Source organism: Polypterus senegalus, chromosome 9 (assembly GCF_016835505.1).
Source record: "Polypterus senegalus isolate Bchr_013 chromosome 9, ASM1683550v1, whole genome shotgun sequence".
Taxonomy (NCBI): Eukaryota; Metazoa; Chordata; class Cladistia; order Polypteriformes; family Polypteridae; genus Polypterus; species Polypterus senegalus.
Window position 1 is genome coordinate 172,239,980 of NC_053162.1, and position 24,261 is coordinate 172,264,240.

General features: G+C 43.1%; 1 protein-coding gene across 1 annotated transcript in view; it reads left to right on the top strand.

Moving 5' to 3' along the window:
- The window catches only part of gpr107 (G protein-coupled receptor 107), a 191,091-nt gene that overhangs the window by 135,683 nt on the left and 31,147 nt on the right, over positions 1-24,261 (top strand). The window contains exons 15-16 of the mRNA XM_039764256.1: positions 180-229; positions 9,295-9,378. Of these exons, the coding sequence (XP_039620190.1) occupies positions 180-229; positions 9,295-9,378 (134 nt within the window). The remainder of the gene's footprint in view (positions 1-179; positions 230-9,294; positions 9,379-24,261) is intronic.

Sequence of the window (24,261 nt, forward strand, 5' to 3'; positions counted from 1 at the left end):
AAAGTTTGGACTCGGCCTCAGACATGGAAGGTGATTCATAGAAAGCATAACTTCTTTGCCTTTTATTTGGGAACGGATATTGTGAAATATGGTCTGTAAAACTAAAGTGGTCGATTTACTTGTGTCAGAGTATTTTATATGTTTTATTGCTTATTCTTTTTGTTTTTCTTCTTTTTCAGCTGCAATCATCCTGGCCAAGCTGAAGCTTTTCAGACATTACTATGTTATGGTAAGTAACTGATGAGGCAGACGGCGGCCAACACCTCACCACATTCTCCTGTTTTTTGTTAACAAGTCTTTTTTTAAATTTGTAATTCTTACTTGTGATAGTTTAGTCTGTCACTGTCTCTCTAACAGATTAGTAAAGACTAAATTTAAACTTTTGAAAAGTCACAATCAGTAAAAGGGATGGATTTTCAGTTTATTATAAGGGCAAAGGTTCCCCCAAATTATGAACAATTGCTTTATAAAATTTGTTGACTATGAAGAAAGTCCTGTAGTATCCTTTGGCATTTAATGAACCACAAGGAAGCGGATTTTTCATTTTTTTTGGAAATACCAAGTCTGAAACCCAGTGCCAGCAGTAAAACTGGGTTGTCTCCACCGTCATTCAGAGTGTACCTCGCTGCAGATGGGGGGGCTGCCTGAGTCATCTGTTGTCACAGCAGACCCCCTCGGTTCAGTCCACTTGTCATGCCTGTTCCTCCTGTGTCTTATCTTGAGCTTTGTAAAGCCAAAAAGGAACAAAACAGTTGGAAAAAATAAAATAAATGGCCCTGCTTTTGAATGTGAAACTTTGAATTGATGAAGCTTCGATTAAATGGCATTATGTATTTTAAAAAAGGGGGAATTATCTTTTAGGACTTGTTTTAATGACTAATGTTATAATTGCTCTCATTTTTCTCTTTTCATGTTGTTTATTTGTTATTTGAGCAAAAATGGGAGTCATTTTTTGAAGCCAGAGAAAGCTTGAATATGTTTTTCCATCTAAATTAACAATAATTATTTGTTTGTGCTATAAATTCCACTACAAATTGGTTTTCAGGAATGGATTACCTTGACAAAGTGGGGTAATAACGGATCATTCGGTATAACATCATCGTATAGTGAACCTCGGTGTGCGTCATAAAAGTACGACATTCAACACCTGTCCCTTTTAGCCGATTGTGACACACGTGGCGTCTGCTTCTGAACGTGTTTATCCAGACTGCATCAGTGAGAACAGTTTGGACCACAAATGGCTGAGGCTTTAATCCAGATTTTGTGGGCACACTTGTATGTCTTTTCAGCTGATAACCATTGGATTCATTGTCACGTCTGGCAGACGAGACGAATGGCCAGTGTGGCTTTGCTACTGCAGCAGACAGTCGTCTGGCAAGTGAGGACATTCTCTGTCATGTGACACTAAAGGGACCTGAAGTTTACCCTGCTTGGTCATTCTGTGCTTAGACGTGAGGGTCGGGGGTCCATCAATATTGCTTGTTTAGTGCGGGTCCAAACCACATTGTCTGAAGTTTACGCAATTCTGAGTGCTGTACCTGCACATAGAAACCTGTGGACATGATTGAGAACTGAGAGGGGATGAGGCGTGGAGGGCTTGCATGCAAAATCAGTGGTTGAACACTTCCAGAATGTAGAGGGACACATTTAATTACTTAGCGCAACATTTTCCCACAAGACCTTCTAAGAGTGGGTGGCACGTTGATGTAGAGGTAGAGCTGCTGCTTCACAACAAGGAGACCGGAATTTTCTGCCTGAGTGGTCTCTGTATGGAGTTTACATGGCCTACCAGTGTTCTTGTGGATATTCTCCAAGTGTCCCATTTTCTGGTTGGGTAATTTGGTGCTGCTAAATTGGCCTGGGTATGTTCATACTGAGATCGTCAGGTTTCCCCCGTTAGTGTTTTGTTTTGATGTTGTCCTATAGTGGCCCTGTTTCACCTTTTATACTCTTCATTATGTAGACTTTACCAAAAGGCCTCAAATCTGATACACCTACCACTTTGTGGTCAGGTCCTTTACTTGAGCACTTTCTTTACTCTTCCCTTCTTTATCTGTAACCTCAGGCAAATTAGATTAAATAGAAGAACAAGCAGAAGAAGCAGCTACACATTTAATTCATTATGTATTTTAGATAGGATGACCAAATTATAAGCAAAAAAATGAATCCTACAAAAAAACTTGGAATCCCGAACCCCCTTAAATTTCCTTGTATCCCTCCATTAGCGTGTTTTGTTTTGCAAATGTATTGATTAACACAAGCAGCTTGCTATCCCACCAACTTCATCGCGGCAGACCTCTTGCTGCATTCAAACAGTGCCATCTTTCGCCCTTACGCCTGGTGCAGCTGCATTGTTCTTATTTGTGAGTGGACGTTTCTTGAAGGGAGGGCTTCTGTTCTCTTTCTCTGATGTAGAGCCCTCATCCTCATCTGACTTCACCTCTGTTACAGCCCGTCTTTATTTAAAAACGGCAGTGTCAGATCGGGGCTGAGAGAATAAAACTGAATAATAATAAAAAAAGGTAACTTTTACAAGTGCCATAAATATACAGTGGCTGTTTCAGACTCAAATCAAATGTATGTTTTTATTCTATAATAGTAACAATAAGAGCAGCTCACTACTCAAAATGTATATTTTGAGATGCGGCAAGGCTCAAACCCTGTGACCTCTTGATTATGAGTCAGCGGTTCTTACCATTGCACCACCCAAGCGCTTGTGTCGTACCCTAACCCGATTTCTTTATCTTCGGCTATATTCTTGTATAAAAGCACACTTGTTTTGTTATACAGTAATTGTACCTTTTGTGAAAGTGTTTATTTGATATTTAGACTTCTGTCTTCACACATTATACACTTCATGTGTACATTTTGTCCATTATTACTAAAACGTGAAAAATGTTTCTGTTTTAGTTATGTCTTCAACAATTCCTGCCTCATCCTACATTTACCGAGATCGTTGTAGACACGGAATACACATGAAATGTATGTATTCCAAATGACGATACAGTAATCGCTCCTCGATCGCGGGGGTTGCGTTCCAGAACCCCCCGCGATAGATGAAAATCCGCGAAGTAGAAACCATATGTTTGTATGGTTATTTTTATATATTTTAAGCCCTTATAAACTCTCCCACACTGTTAACATTATTAGAGCCCTCTAGACATGAAATAACACCCTTTAGTCAAAAGTTTAAACTGTTCTTTCTGACAATTAAAAGAATGCAAACATATCTTCCTCTTCAAAGGAGTGCCGTCAGGAGCAGAGAATGTCAGAGAGAGAGAGCGAGATAAAAGCAAACAATCAAAAAATCTATACGTGCTTTTAAGTATGCCAAAGCACCACAATAAAGCGGCATTTTGTAGAGGAGCCTCCGCATCCTTTAGGCAAACAGCACCTCTGCTCACACCCCCTCCTTCAGGCACAGAGAATGTCAGAGAGGGTGAGAGAGAGGCAGAGACAAGCAAACAATCAAGCATCGCGCGGGATGCATATCTTATATCATTGAGGAGTTTTAGTTAATATGTAATACATGCTCTGATTGGGTAGCTTCTAAGCCATCCGCCAGTAGCGTCCCTTGTATGAAATCAACTGGGCAAACAAACTAAGGAAGCATGTACCATAAATTAAAAGACCCATTGTCTGCAGAAATCCGCGAACCAGCAAAAAATCTGTGATATATATTTAGATATGCTTACATTTAAAATCCGCGATATAGTGAAGCCACGAAAGTCGAAGCGCGATATAGCGAGGGATTACTGTATATTATTTACTCAATACAATTCAAGGCACCTCACTGCCAGATAAACAGACTTGAACTGCGATGGTGAAGTAGGACAGCAGGCTGCTTGTGCTGATCAATGCATTTGAAAAACAAAAGACACTGATGGAGAGGTGCGAGGGAATATAAGATGGACCGAGATTGCGAGTTTTTTCGTAGGCTTCAGGGATTCTAGTGGTAACAAACAAATACCATTACAGCCCATAGGTGGCTTTCAGTTTTATGTTCTGCCCAGTGTGGTCTTTGCTACCACGTGGGCTTTGAATGGAGTATTGAAACAGCTCTTGGTATGGCTGAAGGGATGTCTTCACCATTCAGAAATGGTAATTTAGAGTGGTGGTCTTCACGTCGTGGCCAGATGGAGAGAGAGAGAAAGGTGGAGTGACCAATTTCTCCCATTCTGATCACAAATCATGGGGGCGTCTTGATTCAAAATCAATCATAATCGACCGTACCTTCAGACCAGTGGGCGCACAGACTGCTTTATCACACCTGCCCTCAAGACTAGGCAGTTCTGGGGGGCATGCCCTTCACTGAATCCCCCCTTGCCAAATGATTTGAGACATGCCCAACCCCCTCCAATAAATTATACTTTCAAAGTCGCACTTAACAAAAGGCAATGGCTTTCCTATAGCTTTGGGGGGAAGGAGATTACTGTGGCGTACTTGAAGAAAGCCGCTTTGTTTTTTTAAGTCACTATTAATTCTTTAATGACAATTTAGAAACAAATTACCAAAATATTTAAATTTACCTCCGTAACACTGGTGCTGTGCCTGCCTTGTGCCCAGTGACTACTGAGATGAGACTCCAGCTAGCTTCATTCAGCTTTCACAAATCCGCAGTTTACTGCAGTTCAGCATTGTGGTGGTATACCATAAATCAAGCATGCATTTCATTACCCAGAGGCTGCCTTAAAATTACCCTTGGGCATTGCAGTGTCCTTGTCTCATGGTTTTCTACTACACTTGTAAGCCTTTTTTTTTTTTTACCATTTTGATTTACATACTTGTAGTACAAGAACAGGTGCCAGTTATTTGTCCCGTGTCCCCTCAGCTTCATAGATATTCTGTCTTGATCCTGGCCAGTATACGAATTCCGATCAGACATTGTGGTAGCATTTATGTGTACAGAGAGTGCAATCAATGCATTTCTATTTAAATCCATTTACAGCTGTATGAGTGCAGAAGCGGTCGGGGGCCCACCCTCCAGCAGATTATTCCTCTGTGCCGTGCTGCTCTGATAGCCGAGCGTGGGCTTCACTGTGACCCCACACGCACACTGCTGCATATATCAGTGACACTGTGTAGGACTGACTGCTTAACGTCTGCCCGAAGCTACTCGACTTCCTCCTACTTCCACCGAAGATTCATAACTCCGCCAACTAGAGTTTGAGCTGTCAAAGAGATGGCGGCAGTCGCTGCAACGCTTCACATGCTTGACTGAAATTAAGCTTTTAGTTTTGAGCACTTCCACCCACCCTGCGTTAATGGGGTAAAGCATTTGTGTTCATCAAGATGCAGGGGAGCTTGATGGAGTGACGTTAATGCAATGACAAGCCGGTTAACCATAAGGAATGAGCACAGTGAAATTGCAGGTTACATCTTTAGTTATGCCTGCTTGTTGCTGACTTTATAGAAAGAGAGAGGACTTCTGTGGGCCAGTATGGCTTTAAGGGGTCTAAGGCGCACTGTCCTGCCTTTTATTGTTTTGCACCCAGTTGGTTTTACTTATAATCTGCGTATTGATTACTGGCTGCCCCCTGCAGCTCCACCCGCGTAGTAGTGAAACAGGGCAAACTTTAAGAACCAATAAACAAACGAAGCAGAGGCAAAACATAGCGAGAGGTAGAGCGACTCGAACGGAGGTTGGCACATGAAAGAGGAGGGCCTTGATGTCACACTTCCTCCTCCCATCAGCCTGCAGCCTCTGTCTCGGATTAGCATGAATGTATCGCTCCTGCAAGTGAACTATGATACTCAAGTCAAAAAATCAACAGGAATGTTCAAGGAAATTATAGAAAAAAGCCAGATCTAAATCCGTTAAGTAGTTCTCTCGTGAAAGCAGACAGACAGACAAACAGGCAGTTTTTAGGTTTCATTTATATAGAGATGTGGAGGATATCTTGTTCCCAAACTCTGGACAGGCCATCCCAACACTTTGTGTCTTGGTGTTTAGGCCTGTTCCTGGGGTTATGTGGGGCGCAGATTCAGAAAATTGCATTGGTGAGACCACATCAGCTCTAGTTTCTTTACCGAAGACAACAACCTAGTATTCTGCAGTGACATCGGAAACCTTCTGAAGAAAATTGGCCTTTCAGAATATAACCCAAGTGAGTGGAGTCTGTTCATGGGCAGTTCAAAATGCAGTTTGCAATGTGCTCTTTTAAATAAGGACAACAAATATGCTTTCATTCCAATCGGTTACTCCGCCAGGAAGAAAGAAGAACACAAGGCTATCTCTTTAGTCTTGGGAAAGATAAATTACCAAGAACGTCAGCGGGTGATTTGTGTAGACTTGAAGATGGTTCATTTTCTTCTTGGTCAACAAAGTGGATTGCTTTTTACGCCTTTGGGATAGCAGAGCCAAACATGAACATTGGGCAAGAACAGATTGGCCTTTAAGTGAATATATGGTGGTTGGAGGACAAAATGTAATCAATGAACCTTTGGTAGCACGAGATAGAATCCTACTGCCACCACTACATATAGCGCTAGGCCTGATGAAACAATTTGGAAAGGCTTTGAATGAAAACAGTCCGTGCATTGAGTACGTAGCACATGCTTTACCCGGACTTACCATGGGAAAAACTGAAGGCAGGAATTCCCGACAGTCCACAGATCAGACAACTCTATAAATGACACAACATTTTATACATCAGTGAATGAAATCAAATCATATGCCTTTGTTCTTGTTGTGAAAAACTTTCTTGGCAACATAAAGGCAGACAACTGCACACAATTAGTAGAGGATTTGCTCTTTCATTTCAGCAGGCTTGGCTGTAATATGAGTGTTAAAGTCCATTATCTGCACAGTCACTTGGATTGCTCTCCAGAGGACCTCTGTGACTTAAGTGAAGAGCAAGATGAGAGATTTCACCAAGACATAAAAAACAGTGGAAGCCAGATACCAAGGTTAAGATGAGCTGCACATATGATGGCAGACTATTGTTGGAATCTTGTGCGGGATTGTCCTGGCATATCCCACTTAGAAAAGGAGCTTCTTGTGTGTCGAATGACTGGAAAGTTGGTATCATAAATCTGTGCTTTTGGTATGAAATAAGTAGATTTTTATGTAATACACTTTTCATTTAACATTTAATGTGTTTCCTTATGCTTAAAAGATATTAATTTAAACACTACATTAAAATATCCTGATTTTTTATGGGCGAGAGTGAAGAGTGGTATTTGGCATACGAGGTGAGACACAAAAATAACTAGATTGGTAATATAAAATATCAATTGATGAATTACAGCATTCTAAACAATGCCACCTTCTATATAAACTTTTGTCATGTGAAGTTCTTCGTGCAAAATGTGTCTCACTGATTCCCTGTCAATACCAGCCAACTCTGAGATGGCGGCGATCATTTCGAACAATCTGATGTTTTCATCCGTCCGAGACGAGCGTTGCTGACCTGGGCGTTGAATGTCTTACACATTTTCTTGTCCTTTCTTGAAACGTTTGTGCCACTCAAAAACTTGTGTGCGAGACAAACTGTTATCACCGTACACTGTTTTTTATCATTTCATAAGTTTGTCTGGCCGTTTTGTTCAATTTCGCGAGAAATTTGATGTTGATTTGCTAATCGATTTTTTTTTCCACCCAACATTATCGCGGCATCTCGGCATTGTTTGAACTCCTACCTTCAGACAGATGTTTCAGATCCATAAAAACTAAGACAAATAGACTGAGAAACAGTTTCTATCCTTCAGTCATCACCATGTTGAATGCTGCTAAGTGGTCAATCTGATCGAGTGCACCTTCATGTTTACAATACGGCTCTAAGTTAACATTGGATAAGGGACTAGTGCAATATAATGCATGCATGTATGTATGTATGTATGTATGTATGTGTGAGTGGAAAACATTGTTCTGCTGTTATGGAGAATTTTGGTACATATTTTATTCCCTTAATTTAGTTGTAACGTGAGTAAATGTATTTTGATTTTGTTTTTATTTTATTTTTCCGCACTGGAAAATTGCACCTAAAAATTTTGTTGTACAATGTCTCATTGCTACAATGACAAAGATTTTGATTTTGATTGATTTGATTTTTGATTGTTGTGCAAATACTGACTGGGCTCTTCACAGGATATACCTAGCTGGTCGGCGGTTTGAGAGGATGAGCGTGTAGGAGGGGATATAGTTCTATGATTCACGTTCGGCCGACCTCCAGACGGTTTTCCAGGAAAGCCCCTGGCCCAGTCCGGTTATTTTTGTGTCTCACCTCGTATGTTCTGTATGTCAAAAACTAGAGCTGACAGGGGAAAACTGGTACCGTTTTTGGACTCGACAGGTCAAATGTACACTGAAACAGGTCTAACATTTGAGGCACCAAAATGTGTGTTGGTATTAGGTGCATTTGGGCAAATATCTCACAATAGAGATTATAGTTTTTTAAATTGCACATCTCCGTTAGGTGTATCCCGAATACTTTCATAGTCATTAATCCATTCAGATAATTCAATTTGGAGGTCTCCTGCTTACTCTCTTCCATCCAGTCTGCCTGCTATGGTTTCTGATGTCTGTGTGTCCAAATTATTTGGCATCGAACGTTTCAGTAAATGTGTAAGGAAGCAGCAGGATTAACCTGAAAGCCTAAACATTTAAGTGTGGTCCAAACTGCATGCTGTTTTTCAGGCACTTTTAAGAATTGACTTTGAAACGACAAGATATTTACATTTTGTTTGTGCCGATGCTGTCAGGAAACCAGCACTGGAAGGTGTATGGAATTTGGGCTCATTTTCTATGTGGCGCCTTTGAAAATTTTAGATTTATAATCCTGTGACTTTTTATTTTTTGTCAGGTAAAGCCATGGAACTGTGCTTCTCTTTTAAGGCCTTAACACAAGTGAATTAACAACCAACATGTCTTCTTGGCATCCGAAGTCGAGTTGCCACATGTAATGACTACAGGGAAATTCTTATCTGGATGTCACCTGCCTCTGGCATCTCTCCGATAAAAAGAGAGGATTAAAATACAGAACATCATTTGATCAAAAAAGGCAGCGCAGTCCGCTTACCACAATATTAATGGAAAAACTGCAAAACTTAATGAAGCGTTTCAGCCTCATAGAGCTGAATATGCAGAGGAAAAGCCCCCTGTGGGCTATCTTAAGTCCAGCGGGCTCCTCTGAAACATTTAACTGCCTTTGTTACGGACTCGGTAATGGCAGGAGGATAGACAATAGTGGGAAATGTCTGTACTTTTGCTTGAAGGCAGGATGTCAGCAAATTGCAGCCTCTGGGATTAAGTCTGGAATTTTCTTATTGTTTTTGTTTTTTTTTTCTTTTCAGATTGTCTGTTACATTTATTTCACACGCATAATAGCCATCCTCATCAAAATTACGGTGCCATTCCAGTGGAAGTGGATTTACCAGGTAAGTGTTAGCCTGATGGCATACCTCCTTCTCAGCACTATAGTGGCCTACCTTCTGGTGCTTTGCTTTTATTTGATACACGGGTGCCACTCACGTGTTTTGCGGTGGTGTTTCTAGCCTGTTGCCCCTGTCATTTCACACTAAACCTCCTTTTATTGCAGTCAGGCCACTTCCAACATCTCCCGCTTTCAGCTTTACGTCCTTTTGCTCATAGACTGTAACAGCAGTCACCCAGGAATCCAAAACTAATTGGCTGCCGTCTCTTGCAAAGGGAAACCTGTGGTCTCCTTTTACTTGTCATGAATCATCCTTGACGAGTCGTCACAGGTGTGGTTTTCAGTATTTTGGGGTCTTTATTGTATCTGCCTTGGTGCTGCTATTACTGGGCCTCTGTTTTCATTTGAGGGGGTCACAGCAGTGGGCGAATGTCATTTAAGTCTCATAAACCTGAGTAATCAATAAGCTGTCAGCCGCTGTCTCGGGATTGCAGAGGAGACACAGTGAAACCCAGGGGGTTTTGGAAACCAGCAGTTTTGACTTTTTTATTACTTTTGTCAATGTCTTAAATTCAACACCATTTTCATTATCAAGTACTTGCTGACTGCTTTTTAATCGGCTTCTGCAGCACGGGGTCATGGGAGATCGCGCGAAGGTCAGCCATCACACTACGTTCGCATCATTTTCATTTTGGATTACAGCCTTTTCTTGATTTTATATTGGTCAGAGAGGGCTAGGTTTACATTTCTTCTTATAATTTGGATGTGTGGGTCAGATGATTTGACCAGCAATCATAAAGTAAAGAGTGGTGGTTCCTGTACTATTGATGGGCTTTTTTGTTTGGTTTATGTGGGCCCTGTCTCTTTCCAACTCTAATGAAATCAAATCAAATTTTATTTGTCCATTTAAATTATATATACAGTACAATATGTATCTTAATACCTTATCATCATTTTAACATCAACAAAACCAAGGAGCTGGTTAACACTAGAATTACCAGAGCCTACGAAAAAACTCGTAATTCCGTCCCACCTTAAACTGCTTCTTAAATCCCTTCACACCTCTCCGCCAGCGTCCTTTGTTCTCTAAATGTGTTGATAAAGAGAAGCTAGGAGCAGCCGGCTATTCCATCCCCCACCAATTTAGAACGTGCACGAACTTCTCTCAGCTCATGCCTTGATTGAGTATCTGGGAGTGAAGTAGAGTTTTAGAGTGAAATAATAGATCGTTGTTTGGAACACACGCATTTCATGTCTGTTCCGTTTCTACAGTAATCTGTGTCAACACATTGTTAAAACAGAAACTTTTTATATTCTAGTAGTAGATGACAAAATGTAGGCATAAACTATATAATGTATGAAGCCTGAAGACCAAATAGCAAAGAAACATTTTCACAAGAATAACACAATTGCACTTTTATTCAAACATATAACTGCAGAAACAAAAAGCCGCCTTAACATGCGACATTGACACCAGTTTACTGTAACTGACTCCGTGGTTCGATAGATTCAGCCCCCGCTTGCGAATCAAGGGGTGACGGGTTCGATCCTGCGCCCCTCCATTTTGAGAAGTAAACTGCTCTTAGTCTTACTGTTTTACAATAAAAGCATACATTTGATTTCAGTCTGTAACAGCCGGTGCAATTTATGATCTTTGTAAAGGTTAGCTTTTTTTTAATTCACTTTTCACTCTCTCAGTCGCGTTCAGAATCAATCCATACAACCCCATCTGACACGGCTGTTTTCACTAAAGACGTGCTATAGCTCTGCAGTGTACCACGATGCATACTAACGCTACCCATGGTTCTGACACACAAACGCTGGCGAAGCTGCCTTCTTCGTGTCTCACCGTCACTTGCTTTTCTTTTTATTCAGTTTTATTGAGTGTTCCTGCCAGTCCCCGCATGTTGCTGTATGCTTTTTCTTTTGTACTCCAGGCCAGGCAGAGGAAAGAATGGTAAAGACCAGTAACTTCGGCGCTATATGCAATCATCAGACACTCCCCATCTGCCCGTGTCACTCAAACACAGTGACATATGTTGGTGTAAAAGTATAACAAAAGTGCACTTTTATTCAAGTGCACTTTTTCCATCGCCTTTTCCTGTAAGAAGCAGTGTACACACTTCTCTCTATTCTGTGGTTTCTATTACACACCTGAAAGAAAGAGTGACTGTGACTAATATCTTAGTGTAAGACAGTTGACAAGAGGGCGTCATGCATTTCTAGACACCTTCCTTATTCGATATGCATGTGGACGGTGGACAGAAGCTTCTCCTCGGCCTCTCTGAGGTGGTCTTCAGGCACTGGTGCCGTTTTGTGACCACAGCACACAGAAGAGGCCATCGTACGGATTTCTGGTGTCACTGATGGTTTTCTTTGCCCTGGTCTGACATCATTTGGTGTAGATGGCCTTGACGTTAGGCAGTGTGTCCCCTAGTGATGTGTTCAGCTGACTGCCCCCCACCTATAGAGCCCCGCGGTCCTGCTGTCCCCAAACCAAGCAGTAAGACTTCCTGTCAGGATACTTCCAGAGGTGGATGTATAGAAGCTCTTTAGTAATTTGGAGGGCAGCCTGCCATCCCTGAGACGTCTGAGGGTGTACAGATGTTGTCGTGCCTTCTTCACCAAGGTGTTCATGTGCTGTTAATACTGAGGATGCATTCACTCCTCTGCTGTTTCCACCCAAAGTCCACAGTCAGCTCTTTTGACTTATGGACATTCAGCTGCAGACTGTTGTCCTGATGGACTCTCCACCTCAGCCAGGTCAGCCTGCTCATTGTTAATAGACAGCTGTGCCATCGGATTAATAGGAAGGTTTGGAAAGTAAATAAAATTGGAGCAGGCCCAAGATTTGATTTTTCGATTGATTTCAGGTCCTTTGGGAAGCTCTGCATCTGGACGTGTTAATGCGGACAGACTGCTTTGTGGTTAAGGCACCTGAGAACTGCCTCTCTGCTTGTTTGATGTGCCATGAACACACAACCTGCCTTTTGCTATTGTGCCAATTTTCATCACATCTTCACCAAGAGGGTATGCTGTGATGTATTATCATGGAGGTTCCTCTGTACTTTGATATTGCTGCTTTATAGGACCCTGTGTGTGTGTGTGTGTATAGCTTTATCCGCACATGAGCAGCAGCCCAAAGCAAAGAGACTTACTAACTTGGCATGAACAGCAGCTGGGGCACTTGCCAAAGCAGGTGCCCACTCACCATGCTGCTACTCTTCAAGCCTTCTCTTCTGTGCTGCCAACCCCTGTGGGAGTGTGACCCCATCCTAGGGTATCTTAACTGTATGGCTTGTCCCAAACAACCAACCTAAACTTACTATTGCAATAAAACAGCAAAACCAATAGTAGAAAAAGCAAGTCAGTGAACCGTTCACAGAATAATTCAGTATGATAGGCCATTGCATATTTCGCCTTAGAACACAATATTTTTTTCCATTGCTAATACAAAATGGCCATCACCTTATTGGTCAGGTAGCTTACTGAACAGGTGACCTTTTAAACAGAATGTCGTACACCCCTGTTTACCTGATCACGTCGCTGCTTAATTATTTCTTCTAGATTGGATGGATTATCATGGCAGTTCCTCTGTACGTTTTTATAGCACCTAATATGTATGGCTTTACCCGCATGTGGAGAGCGGCCTCAAGCAAAGAGGCTTACTAGCTGACATGAGCAAACCAAATGATTCTCTTCAGACCTGAGCTACACCCGTGCCACTCACCAAACCAGGTGCCCGCTCCCCCGCTGGTACTAATGAAGCCGTTTCTTCTGAGCTGGTAGTACCTATGGCTATACGGCCCACACTTGGGTGCTCTTAGCACTCTGCCTTGACCCAATCAAACAATATAAACAAATACGGTAAAAGCAATAGCAGTAAAAAGTAGGAAATTAATTTGAAAAGAGTGTTATGCACAAATAGTGATGATGATGAGGGTGTGTGTATATATATATATATATATATATGTATATATATATATATATATATATATATATATATATATATATATATATATATATATAATATACTCCTGTGGATAAGTCGGGACTTGATTTTACTGTATTATATTTGGTATTTTATAATGTTGGTCGTATAAGTCGAATGCGGAAAACTCGCACTATTGGTCCAAGAGATTACGATATGCTAACGCCCACCTGAGAGAGTAACCACAAAGCACACGGCCTTTGTTTTTCTCTGTATTGTGTCTACATGACCACACGGTAATACCCAAACTATTCTGAAGTGATGTTTGCACTGATTTGTGTTTTTTTGTATCTCACACCCTCATACACCTTTATCGTAAGAGCATCACTTGTTTATGATGGAGAGTTCGATCAGAAGAAAATATGAAGCTGGTTTAAAATTAAATGTCGTTGAAGTAGAGAAAGAAATTGGTAACTGCGCTGCTGCAACAAAATTCGATGTGTTGAGAAACTGTTGCGAGATTGGAGGAGGCAAGAAGATGTTAAAAAAAAAAAATGTCGCATTTTTGAATGGGGGTCTGATTTTATGATCGATTTTTCCTGACTTATACGGCAGTATATACTATAGTTGTTTTTAAATGTTCTTCAGGCCACAGTGGTCTTGTGTCTGACAGTTTTAGTGTAAATGCAGACATCTTGTCAGGGTGATGGTGAAGATCTTCCCTCTGTGTTTCTCCTCTATGCCTCTCTCCTGTGCAGAATGCACCCCAAAAACTGAAGCCCCACTCCATGTGGCGTTCACAGTCATTACACCAATGTCTCGTAGTCTTAAAACCGCTCCCATGTTCACCCGTTTATTTCCCAGGCTGATATGTAAGGTGGTTTCTCATTCAGAAAATATTTCTAGATAGATAGATAGATACTTCATTAATCCCAAGGGGAAATTCACACATCTAGCAGTCTGTTTTAAGAAAGATGTAAAAACATGCAAAGTTCAAATCTGGAAAGATACAGTGTTTAAATACGTAGCATTTTGTGATTCTGTCAGTAACAGCTCAGGGGTCCTGACCAGAGACTGTTTAATCAGTGTGAGGTTTGTTCTGAGACATTCTGTCTGTGAGGTTCAGTTCAGATTTGAATTTGTTTTGTACTTTATAAAGGGCCGTCCTCCATAATGTTTGGGACAGAAACACATTTGGCTTTCTTGATTTACCTCTCTGCTCCACCTCAGGATAAAATTACAAATCAAACAATTCAGACAGGATTAAAGTGCCCTGAAATGGGGGGGACGGTGTATAAAAAGTGTTGTCATTTCTACAATGATGTGAATGAAGTGTGCGCAAATACTCTGAAATGAGAGGCTGCAAGGTGTACTTGTATCCCCCCGTCTGAACTGTTTGATTGGTAACATGAAACTGTGGAGCGGGGGGCACACATCATGTTGAACTCCTAGTTCATGATGGTGAGTATGAGTATTTACAGTGCTGTGAAAAAGTGTTTGCCCCCTTACTGATTTATTTTTTTGCATGTTTGTCACACTTTAATGTTTCAGATCATCAAACAAATTTAAATATTAGACAAAGATAACCCAAATAAACACAAAATGCAGTTTTTAAGTGATGATTTTATTTATTTGCAAAAAATAAGAAATCAGAAAGGGAGCAAATACTTTTTCACAATATTGTATTAAGAACATCTTCAGTATTCTTATCTCCATTACCATAAATGTGGGTTGGGTACAGAGAGCCAGTTATTCGTGTTACACCAATGGTGTCACCGTCGTACTGCTAGAACATTTCTGACATCCATCCATCCATCCATCCTCTTCCGCTTATCCGAGGTCTGGTCGCGGGGGCAGCAGCTTGAACAGAGATGCCCAGACTTCTCTCTCCCCGGCCACTTCTTCTAGCTCTTCCGCGGGAGTCCCGAGGCGTTCCCAGGCCAGCCAGGAGACACATTCCCTCCAGCTTGTCCTGTGTCTTCCCCGGGGCCTCCTCCCGGTTGGACGTACCCAAAACACCTCGCCAGGGAGACGTCCAGGAGGCATCCTGATCAGATGCCTGAGCCACCTCATCTGACTCCTCTCAATATGGAGGAGCAGCAGCTCTACTCTGAGCCCCTCCCGGATGACTGAGCTTCTCACCGTGTCTTTAAGGGAAAGCCCAGACAACCTGCGGAGGAAACTCATTTCTGCCGCTTGTGTTCGCAGTCTCATTCTTTCGGTCACTACCCATAGCTCATGACCATAGGTGAGGGTAGGAACGCAGATCGATTGGTAAATTGAGATCTTTGCCTTACGGCTCAGCTCCTTTTTCACCACGACAGACCAATGCAGAGCCCGCATCACTGCAGACACCACACAGATCCGCCTGTCGATCTCACGCTCCATTCTTCCCTCACTTGTGAACAAGACACCGAGATTCTTGAACTACTCCACTTGGGGCAGGATCTCGCCTCCAACCCTGACTGGGCACTCCACCTTTTTCAGGCTGAGGACCATGGTCTCGGATTTGGAGGTGCTGATTCCCATCCCAGCCGCTTCACACTCAGCTGCAAACCGATCCAGAGAGAGCTGAAGATCACGGCCTGATGAAGCAAACAGGACAACATCATCTGCAAAAAGCAGTGACCCAGTCCTGAGTCCACCAAACCGGACCGTCTCAACACCCTGGACCAAGCTCTGACACTGGTTGTACAGGGACCGAACAGCTCTTATCAGGGGGTCCAGTACCCCATACTCCCGGAACACACCCAATCACCCCAACCCGCAAGATTCCCCGAGGGACACAGTCAAACGCCTTCACCAAGTCCACAAAACACATGTAGACTGGTTGGGCAAACTCCCATGATTCCTCCAGGACCCTGCTAAGGGTGTAGAGCTGATCCACTGTTCTGCGACCAGGATGAAAACCATGAAAACCACACTGTTCCTCCTGAATCCGAGGTTAGACTATCCGACGGACCCTCCTCTCCAGAACCCCCCGAATAGACTTTTCCAGGGAGGCTGAGGAGTGTGAACCCTCTGTAGTTGGAACACACCCTCCGGTCCCCCTTTTTAAAGAGGGGGGAACCACCACCCTGGTCTGCCAGTCCAGAGGCACTGTCCCCGATGTCCATGCGATGTTGCAGAGACGTGTCAACCAAGACAGTCCTACAACATCCAGAGCCTTGAGGAACTCCAGGCATATCTCATCCACCCCCGGGGCCTTGCCAACAAGGAGTTTTTTGACCACCTCGGTAACCTCAGGCCCAGAGATGGGGGAGCCCACCTCTGAGTCCCCAAGCTCTGCTTCCTCATTGGAAGGCATGTTAGTGGGATTGAAGAGGTCTTCGAAGTACTCCCCACCGACCCACAACGTCCCGAGTCGAGGTCAGCAGCGCACCATCCCCACCATATACAGTGTGAGACTGCACTGTTTCCCCCTCCTGAGACGCTGGACGGTGGACCAGAATCTCCTCGAAGCCATCCGAAAGTCGTTCTCCATGGCCTCCCTAGACTTCTCCCACGCCCGAGTTTTTGCCTCAGCAACCATCAAAGCCACATTCTGCTTGGCCTGCCAGTATCTATTATGTGCCTCTGGAGTCCCACAGAACAAATGGGTTCAGTAGGACTCCTTCTTCAGCTTGACGGCATCCCTCACCGCCGGTGTCCACCAACAGGTTCGAGGATTGCCACCACGACAGCACCGACCACCTTACGGCCACAGCTCCGGTCAGCCGCCTCAACAATAGAGGCACGGAACATGGCCCATTCAGACTCAATATCCCCCACCTCCCTCGGGACGTGGTCAAAGTTCTGCCGGAGGTGGGAGTTGAAGCTACTTCTGACAGGGGACTCTGCCAAACGTTCCCAGCAGACCCTCACAACACGTTTGGGCCTACCAGGCCTGACCGACATCCTCCTCCACCATCGAAGTCTATTCACCAGCAGATGATGATCAGTTGACAGCTCCGCCCCTCTCTTCACCCGAGTGTCCAAGACATGTGGCCGCATGTCCAACGACACGACCACAAAGTCGATCATCGACCTGAGGCCTAGGGTGTCCTGGTGCCAAGTGCACATATGAACACCCCTATGCTTGAACATGGTGTTCGTTATGGACAATCCGTGACGAGCACAGAAGTCCAATAACAAAACACCGCTCGGGTTCAGATTAGGGAAGCCATTCCTCCCAATCACGACCTTCCAGGTCTCACTGTCATTGCCCACGTGAGCATTGAAGTCTCCCATCAGTACGAGGGAATCCCCTGAAGGTATGCCCTCTAGCACCCCCTCCAGGGACTCCAAAAAGGGTGGATACTCCAAACTGCTGTTCGGCACATACGCACAAACAACAGTCAGGAAAGGCGGAGGAAGGCTACCCTCTCGTCCACCAGGATAAACCCCAATGAACAGGCTCCAAGTCAGGGGGCAATAAGTATGCCCACACCCACTTGGCGCCTCTCACCAGGGGCAACTCCAAAGTGGTAGAGAATCCAGCCCCTCTCAAGGAGATTGGTTCCAGAGTCCAAGCTGTGCATCGAGGTGAGCCCAACTATATATAGCCGGAACCTCTCGACCTCGCGCACTAGCTCAGGCTCCTTCCCCTTCAGAGAGGTGACATTCCACGTCCCAAGAGCCAGCTTTTGTAGCCAAGGATCAGACCGCCAAGGTCACTGCTTTCGGACACCACCCAACTCGCACGAGGTGGTGAGCCCATGGGAAGGGGGACCTACGTTGCCTCTTTGGGCTGTGCCTGGCCAAGCCCCATGGGTTTTGGCCCAGCCACCAGGCGCTCGCCATCGAGCCCCACCACCAGGCCTAGCTACAGAGGGGGGCCCTGGTGACCCAAATCTGGGCAAGGGAAAACGCCGTCCAAATTTTTTATTCTTCATAGGAGGTTTCTGACATGGTTTCCTTTAAATGTGTAGATTTAATTTTGCTTTCAAGTGATAACTTTACTGGTAACAGGTTAGTTTAGGTACTACAACAATGCATCTGTTAATCACTCATTTACTCCTCTGTCACAAGACCTTAGCCACGGCGTCTTTCTGTCTTCACAGCACTTATAAAACATCAGCAGATGGGTTATTCACCTCTGTGGCATATTGACATGATGGTAAAATGACTTGTTATTACGAAGGACTCACAGGCCTTATACTGAATATGCCACATCAAGAGAAATGCGACTCCGTTAAGCCACCTCAGACCACCCCACAGTGACGTTTTGCTAGTAGGTGACATTGCAAAGGTGAATAAACACTTTAGTGATGCCTTGGAAGTGTTATGAAGACCCAAAGAGAGCTATAAGATCTTATTACATAAGAGTAAACGAGTGCTAGATGTGCCTAAAGTGTTAGAGCTGATAAACTTTATAAATCCCAGGGTGCAATGAGAAGTCAAACAAAATGACACCTTTTACAGGGCAACTCAGATGCACACAGCAGCAGAATCCTAAGAAATAAATACAGACGCACAGAACAGACAATACAACCAATCAATCAACCAATCAATAAATAAATAAGCTTAACGAGTACAGCAGGTGGAAGCATTGAATTGCTTGATAGCAGTGGGTCAGAAGAGACCCTCAGAAGCACTTCTTAGCCCACCGTGGTGTAATGCCCCTCTGGCTAAAAGTGCTTCAAGAGAGCGCCTACTACAGGTGATGGTGGTTTGAGATTTTTCATGATTTTCCATTTTTCCCATCATCCTCTTTTCCACAGAAGCTTCCAGTGTGTCCAGGCCTCGCCGTGTGATGGAGTCGGGTTTCCTTTACTTCTTTCATAAGATTTTCAGACTTCCTTAATCCATTTCTGAGCCCAGGGTGCCACATGGTGGATACAGCCCACTGAAGGGCACACATCTGTTACAAGACTTACACCCCTTCTTGGGGAAAATCAAATTTATACAATTAACATTTAATCATCAGATGTTGGTTTAAAGCCAAACCCAATTTTCTGCAGCAGGTTTGCCTTCAGCTTTGCCAGGTTTCTGCCTGGTTGTTCAGATCTGCTGTAATGGGAGTTCAGGCACACGTTAGAATTTAAAAGTACAAGCAGATTGATTTAGATCTCCATAAGCACGAAGTGTGTGAAGATGGAGCTGACCCAAAGACAAAGGCCATCTCGTGTACATTTTCCGAGCAGCACAGTTTCGCCGCCATGTCTGAGAAACCTCAGGAATGTAACAGTAAATCACAGACAGTCGAGATCTCAGGGCGCTGGAGCACGTTTTTGACAATGTTTTGCCTTGGAATTCTTGTGTCCTTCATTATTTTTCTAGCTTTGTTTACATTTCTGTGCACTGCTGTCACCCTGATGACCCCTTTAGGACCCCCAACTCCCCCTCCCCTTCCCCCCACATTGCATTCATGTCTAAGTGGTGCGAAGCAGCATTCTTGTTGGGTCTTTACTCTCTCAAGGCAGCCTGACATGACAGTTAGAAATGAAAAAGAAAAACAAAATGTGGTGTGAGAAGGGAAAAAAAACACAGAAAATGAGAAGTCCCAGTGTGGGAAATTAAAATCCAAAAACATCTGGGCACTTTGGAGAAGAGAGATTTTAATTCTGATCTTGGCATTCTGAGAGTCCTGGCTTTGTTTAGATGCCTTAGTTTCATGAAGAATTCTGAGGCCGAACCTTTAAAACAGAGTTTGACTCGTCTAATCTATTGGCTGAATGACTCATTTAATAATATTAATATTTTTATTTAGTCACACAAGGACTATCTATCTATCTATCTATCTATCTATCTATCTATCTATCTATCTATCTATCTATCTATCTATCTATCTATATCTATCTATCTATCTATCTATCTATCTATCTATCTATCTATCTATCTATCTATCTATCTATCTATCTATCTATCTATCTATCACACACATACTCAGTGGGTCCAGTTTAGCAAGTCCATTTCACCTAAACAAAAATAAAACAAGTAAAAATGATGATAACATATAAAAGCCTGTTTAGAAAGAATTCTTGAAATATATTTTAAAAGCATCCATTTAAAAGCATTTGTTTTTATTTTTCTGGTCAACTCCATAGTCAACCTTTCGTTTCCCATCCTTCTCGCACCTATTCATGCGTCAAGTTGTAGTGGTGCTACTAGAGTTTGAAACTACAACTCCCAGCAATCTCTGCAGTGGCTCTGGCTCTAATTGGTCTTCTGCTGAGGGTGCAGGGGCTGTTGGGGTCAAAGGAGGTCCACGCGGCTCTTAAAAAGTGGCCAGTGACCAAAAGGAAAAAAAGTATGTTGTGTTTTCAAGTTTGGGCGGCACGGTGGCGCAGTGGTCATGCTGCTGCCTGGCAGTACGGAGACCTGGGTTCGCTTCCTGGGTCCTCCCTGTATACAGTAGAATTTGCTCTCCACGTGTTTACAGGTGCTCCGGTTTCCTCCCACAGTCCAAAGACATGCAGGTTAGGTGCATTGGCGATCCTAAATTGTCCCTTGTGTGTGCTTGGTGTGTGGGTGTGTGTGTGCTCTGCCCGGGGTTTGTTAATGCCTTGCACCCTGTGCTTGTTGGTATTGACTCCAGCAGACACCTGTGACCCTGTGTTAGGATATAGCAGGTTGGACAATGACTGACTGTTTCAAGTTCCTGTCTGTCATCATTCTGTTGGGTTACCTGTGCTTATTCGTTTTGTCCTGGATGGTTTCTTGGTTGGTGTCTGGATTGTCGGCCGTCTGCCTGTGTATATGAGGACTGTATGTGGATTTATGGCTATCATGCAAAGACGGGAGTGCTCCTGAACCCATCCACCTGTCTTCACCATTTCAGGAACTGCCTGTAGGACTATCTCTTTACATTCCCATTCAACGTGCGGATCTCTGGACTATCTATCTTCATCATTATATTTCATCCTTTGGTGTTTCCCATGGACTTTATAGTGAGTGTTTATTGTACATCACCGTTGTTTTCATTATTAGTGTTAATACATTCTTTATTTGCTATTTTATTTCTGTTGGCTTTTTGTTTGTGAGTGCGTGAAGGTGGGGCCAAGACTTAGTGTGTTCCTGGAATCTCCACTAAAAAAATAAATAAATCACTGTCTCTTTGACAGTGTGAATCTTAGCAGCACCAGACCACTACAAAGTGAGGACATTGTTATGAAGCCTGATGCCTAAAGACTGAAAAATGGTGATTATCTGTTTAACTCCCTATAAAGGCTAAATATTTTTTACAAAAAACACAATTTTCTGAAAGGCACATGAAGCAGAGATTTTACACAGAAATCAACATAAAACGTGTGTTGCTGTGTGCTGTAGCTGGCAGTTCACCAGGAATGTGTGGCAGGCTGGCTGCCAGGCTGTCTTCGCATGAGGGGGGTGCAGTGGCAGCAGTCACGGTTGCAGTGCATTGATTTGTACCTCTTGTCACTGTAAGCAGCAGTCGTAACAGGCGAATGTTGTTGTAGACGCTTCAGCTACACGAACCTGTTCAGCGCTGTGATCAGCTGGGGACCAATCAGCTGATGTTGGTACCTCATATTCGTTTTTAATTACAATCAGAGTCTGAGAAGTCAGAGTCCAGTTCAGCGATAATATGCAAAATGTCGTCCTCCGAGTATTTTTGCTTTACTCATTCACTTCGATCTTTCACCAGATGTTGATGCCATTTTTGTCATTGTTTGCTCCTCGCTACTCACGTGAGCGCAGAGAATCTCGGTCAGACCAATGAAACTGATTTTCCTTCTAGCAAAGAGAGTCCAACTAAAACATAACAGTGGATTTTGTCACCGTATACAGCTGATTACCATCGTCAACCCCTCCTTTTGACAAAAGTCGACATCCGCCCTGAAAGAGTTCAAGTGTTTACGTGTTTTATGGCTGCTCGCTTTTCAAGCTGACATTTGCTACTGAATTCATCCACTGAGGAGCCGTTCACATGCTTACATGTACTCCTTTTGCTGCCAATGTAATCTCTGTTAAGTGATAGTTATTCTAGTCTTTTGTGTCTAATGCTCATGGTTTTCCTCCTCCTTTTTTTGATAACTGTTGATCACTTTATCCAAGGCAAGTTGCAAGGTCACCACTTGTTGATGTCATTTTTCACAACTGGAACACTGGAGGACTTTGTGAATCGGTCGTGAGATCTTTGTGGCTTGAACCTCCAGTGCTTTCCTGCCTACAAAGCTGAACGTGGAAGTCTGACCGAAGTCTTCCTTTTCTTAATACTTGGAGAAATCCGTATATTTCATGGACTCAACAGTGGATGCTCTGTAAAGGACCGAGCTGTCCATCTCCCGTTATGCAAGAACAATGATGTAAAAGGTATAAAATCAGGCACGGAGCTAGACAGTTTGACATCTGTGGCAGAGCAACGGGCGCTGAGCAGGCTCCTGTCAGTCATGGAGAATCCACTGCATCCACTAAACAGTATTACCTCCAGACAGAGGAGTAGCTTCAGCGACAGACTGCTGTCACCGTCCTGCTCCACTGACAGACTGAGGAGATTGCTCCTCCTCCACACAATGCGACTCTTCAATTCCACCCGAGGGGGTAAACGTTAACATTATACAAAGTTATTGTCTGTTTTTACCTGCATTTTTAATACTCTTTAACTTGATATTGTTGTTATCAGTATGCTGCTGGAGCATGTGAATTTCCCCTTGGGATTAATAAAGTGTCTATCTATCCATTTATCTAAAATCTGCAGAAAGACAGGCAGGTGCCTGTGGAATTGCACATAAGACTATGTGATTTAAGACATATTAAAAGTTTGTATCAGTGAACTAAAAAACGCTGCTACTATTGGAAGACGTCTTTTCCTCAACTGCTAACCCCTGTCGCAATATGACAATCACCCACACCAGATGCCCTTATTACTATACTGTGTCTTATCAGAGAAGTTCCTATGTCTGTTACCTCTAGTTCTTATTAACTTTGTTGTTTGTGTGAGTGTTACAGTAGGTGTTATCTGTTTATAGCGCCCCATGTGTATGGCTTACCTGCACGTGGACAGCTGCTTCAAGTAAAGAGACTTACTAGTTTGGCACAAGCAGACCATCCAAGACATGAGCCACACCCATGCCAATCACCAAAGCAGGTGCCCGCTCACAATGCTGCCTTTTATTGGATACGTCCTCCTCAGCTGCTGTCGGAATGTGGCAGCCACCCACACTAGGTGCACTTAACAATATACCTTGACCCAATCAAACAATATCTAAAATAGAAAACAATGTTAATAAAACCACTAGCAGAAAAAGTTAAAAGATTTTTTTAAAGCTACTTTCTAAAAGGATGTATATGATGATGTAGGAAAATACTTTTTTTTTAATATTTTAAGTTTCTGGAAGGATATACTGTAGTTGTTTCAGAATTTTCTTCAGTCTGCAGAGTCTTGTATCTTGCCAGTCTCATTGGAGAAGATGCAGATGTCTTCCCTGGGTGACGATATTCTTCCTCTCTTGTTCTTCCCTAATTTTTCAGACACGTATGCCTCTCACTTTTAAAAGACCTTTCCTTCCATAGATTTAACTAATAATTACCCGACTAAATCAGTAATCTCAGAATCCCTCACTTGTTTGCATTGCACCTTCTGTTTTCCTTTCCCATGCTGATGTCCCTTCTCAATCCTAATTACCGCAGGCTAATAAATTCCAGCAGACCCCCGTGACCCTGTGCTAGGATATAGCGGGTTAGAAAATGACTGACTGAGTAATAAATTCCAAACAGGTATGTGTAACAATACATCTTCTTTTAAGATTCTAAAAGAGTGATCTAAAAGATACACAAACAACCTGCCGTATATCAGTCATTAAAAAGGTAAAATGGGATTTGGAGTCCAGAGTTTAAAAGTTTACTAGGAGTTTAAATAAATACCAAAAAGGTGCAGGATTTCTAATTGCTGACGGGTTGATTAATGTCAGGTTTCATGAGATTCCATCTGAGCTGAAGATTCGGCTTTGAATTGTAAGCTGCTTAGTTCATTCTTGTGAGTCTGAACATTACAGATCTTCATATGGCTTATCA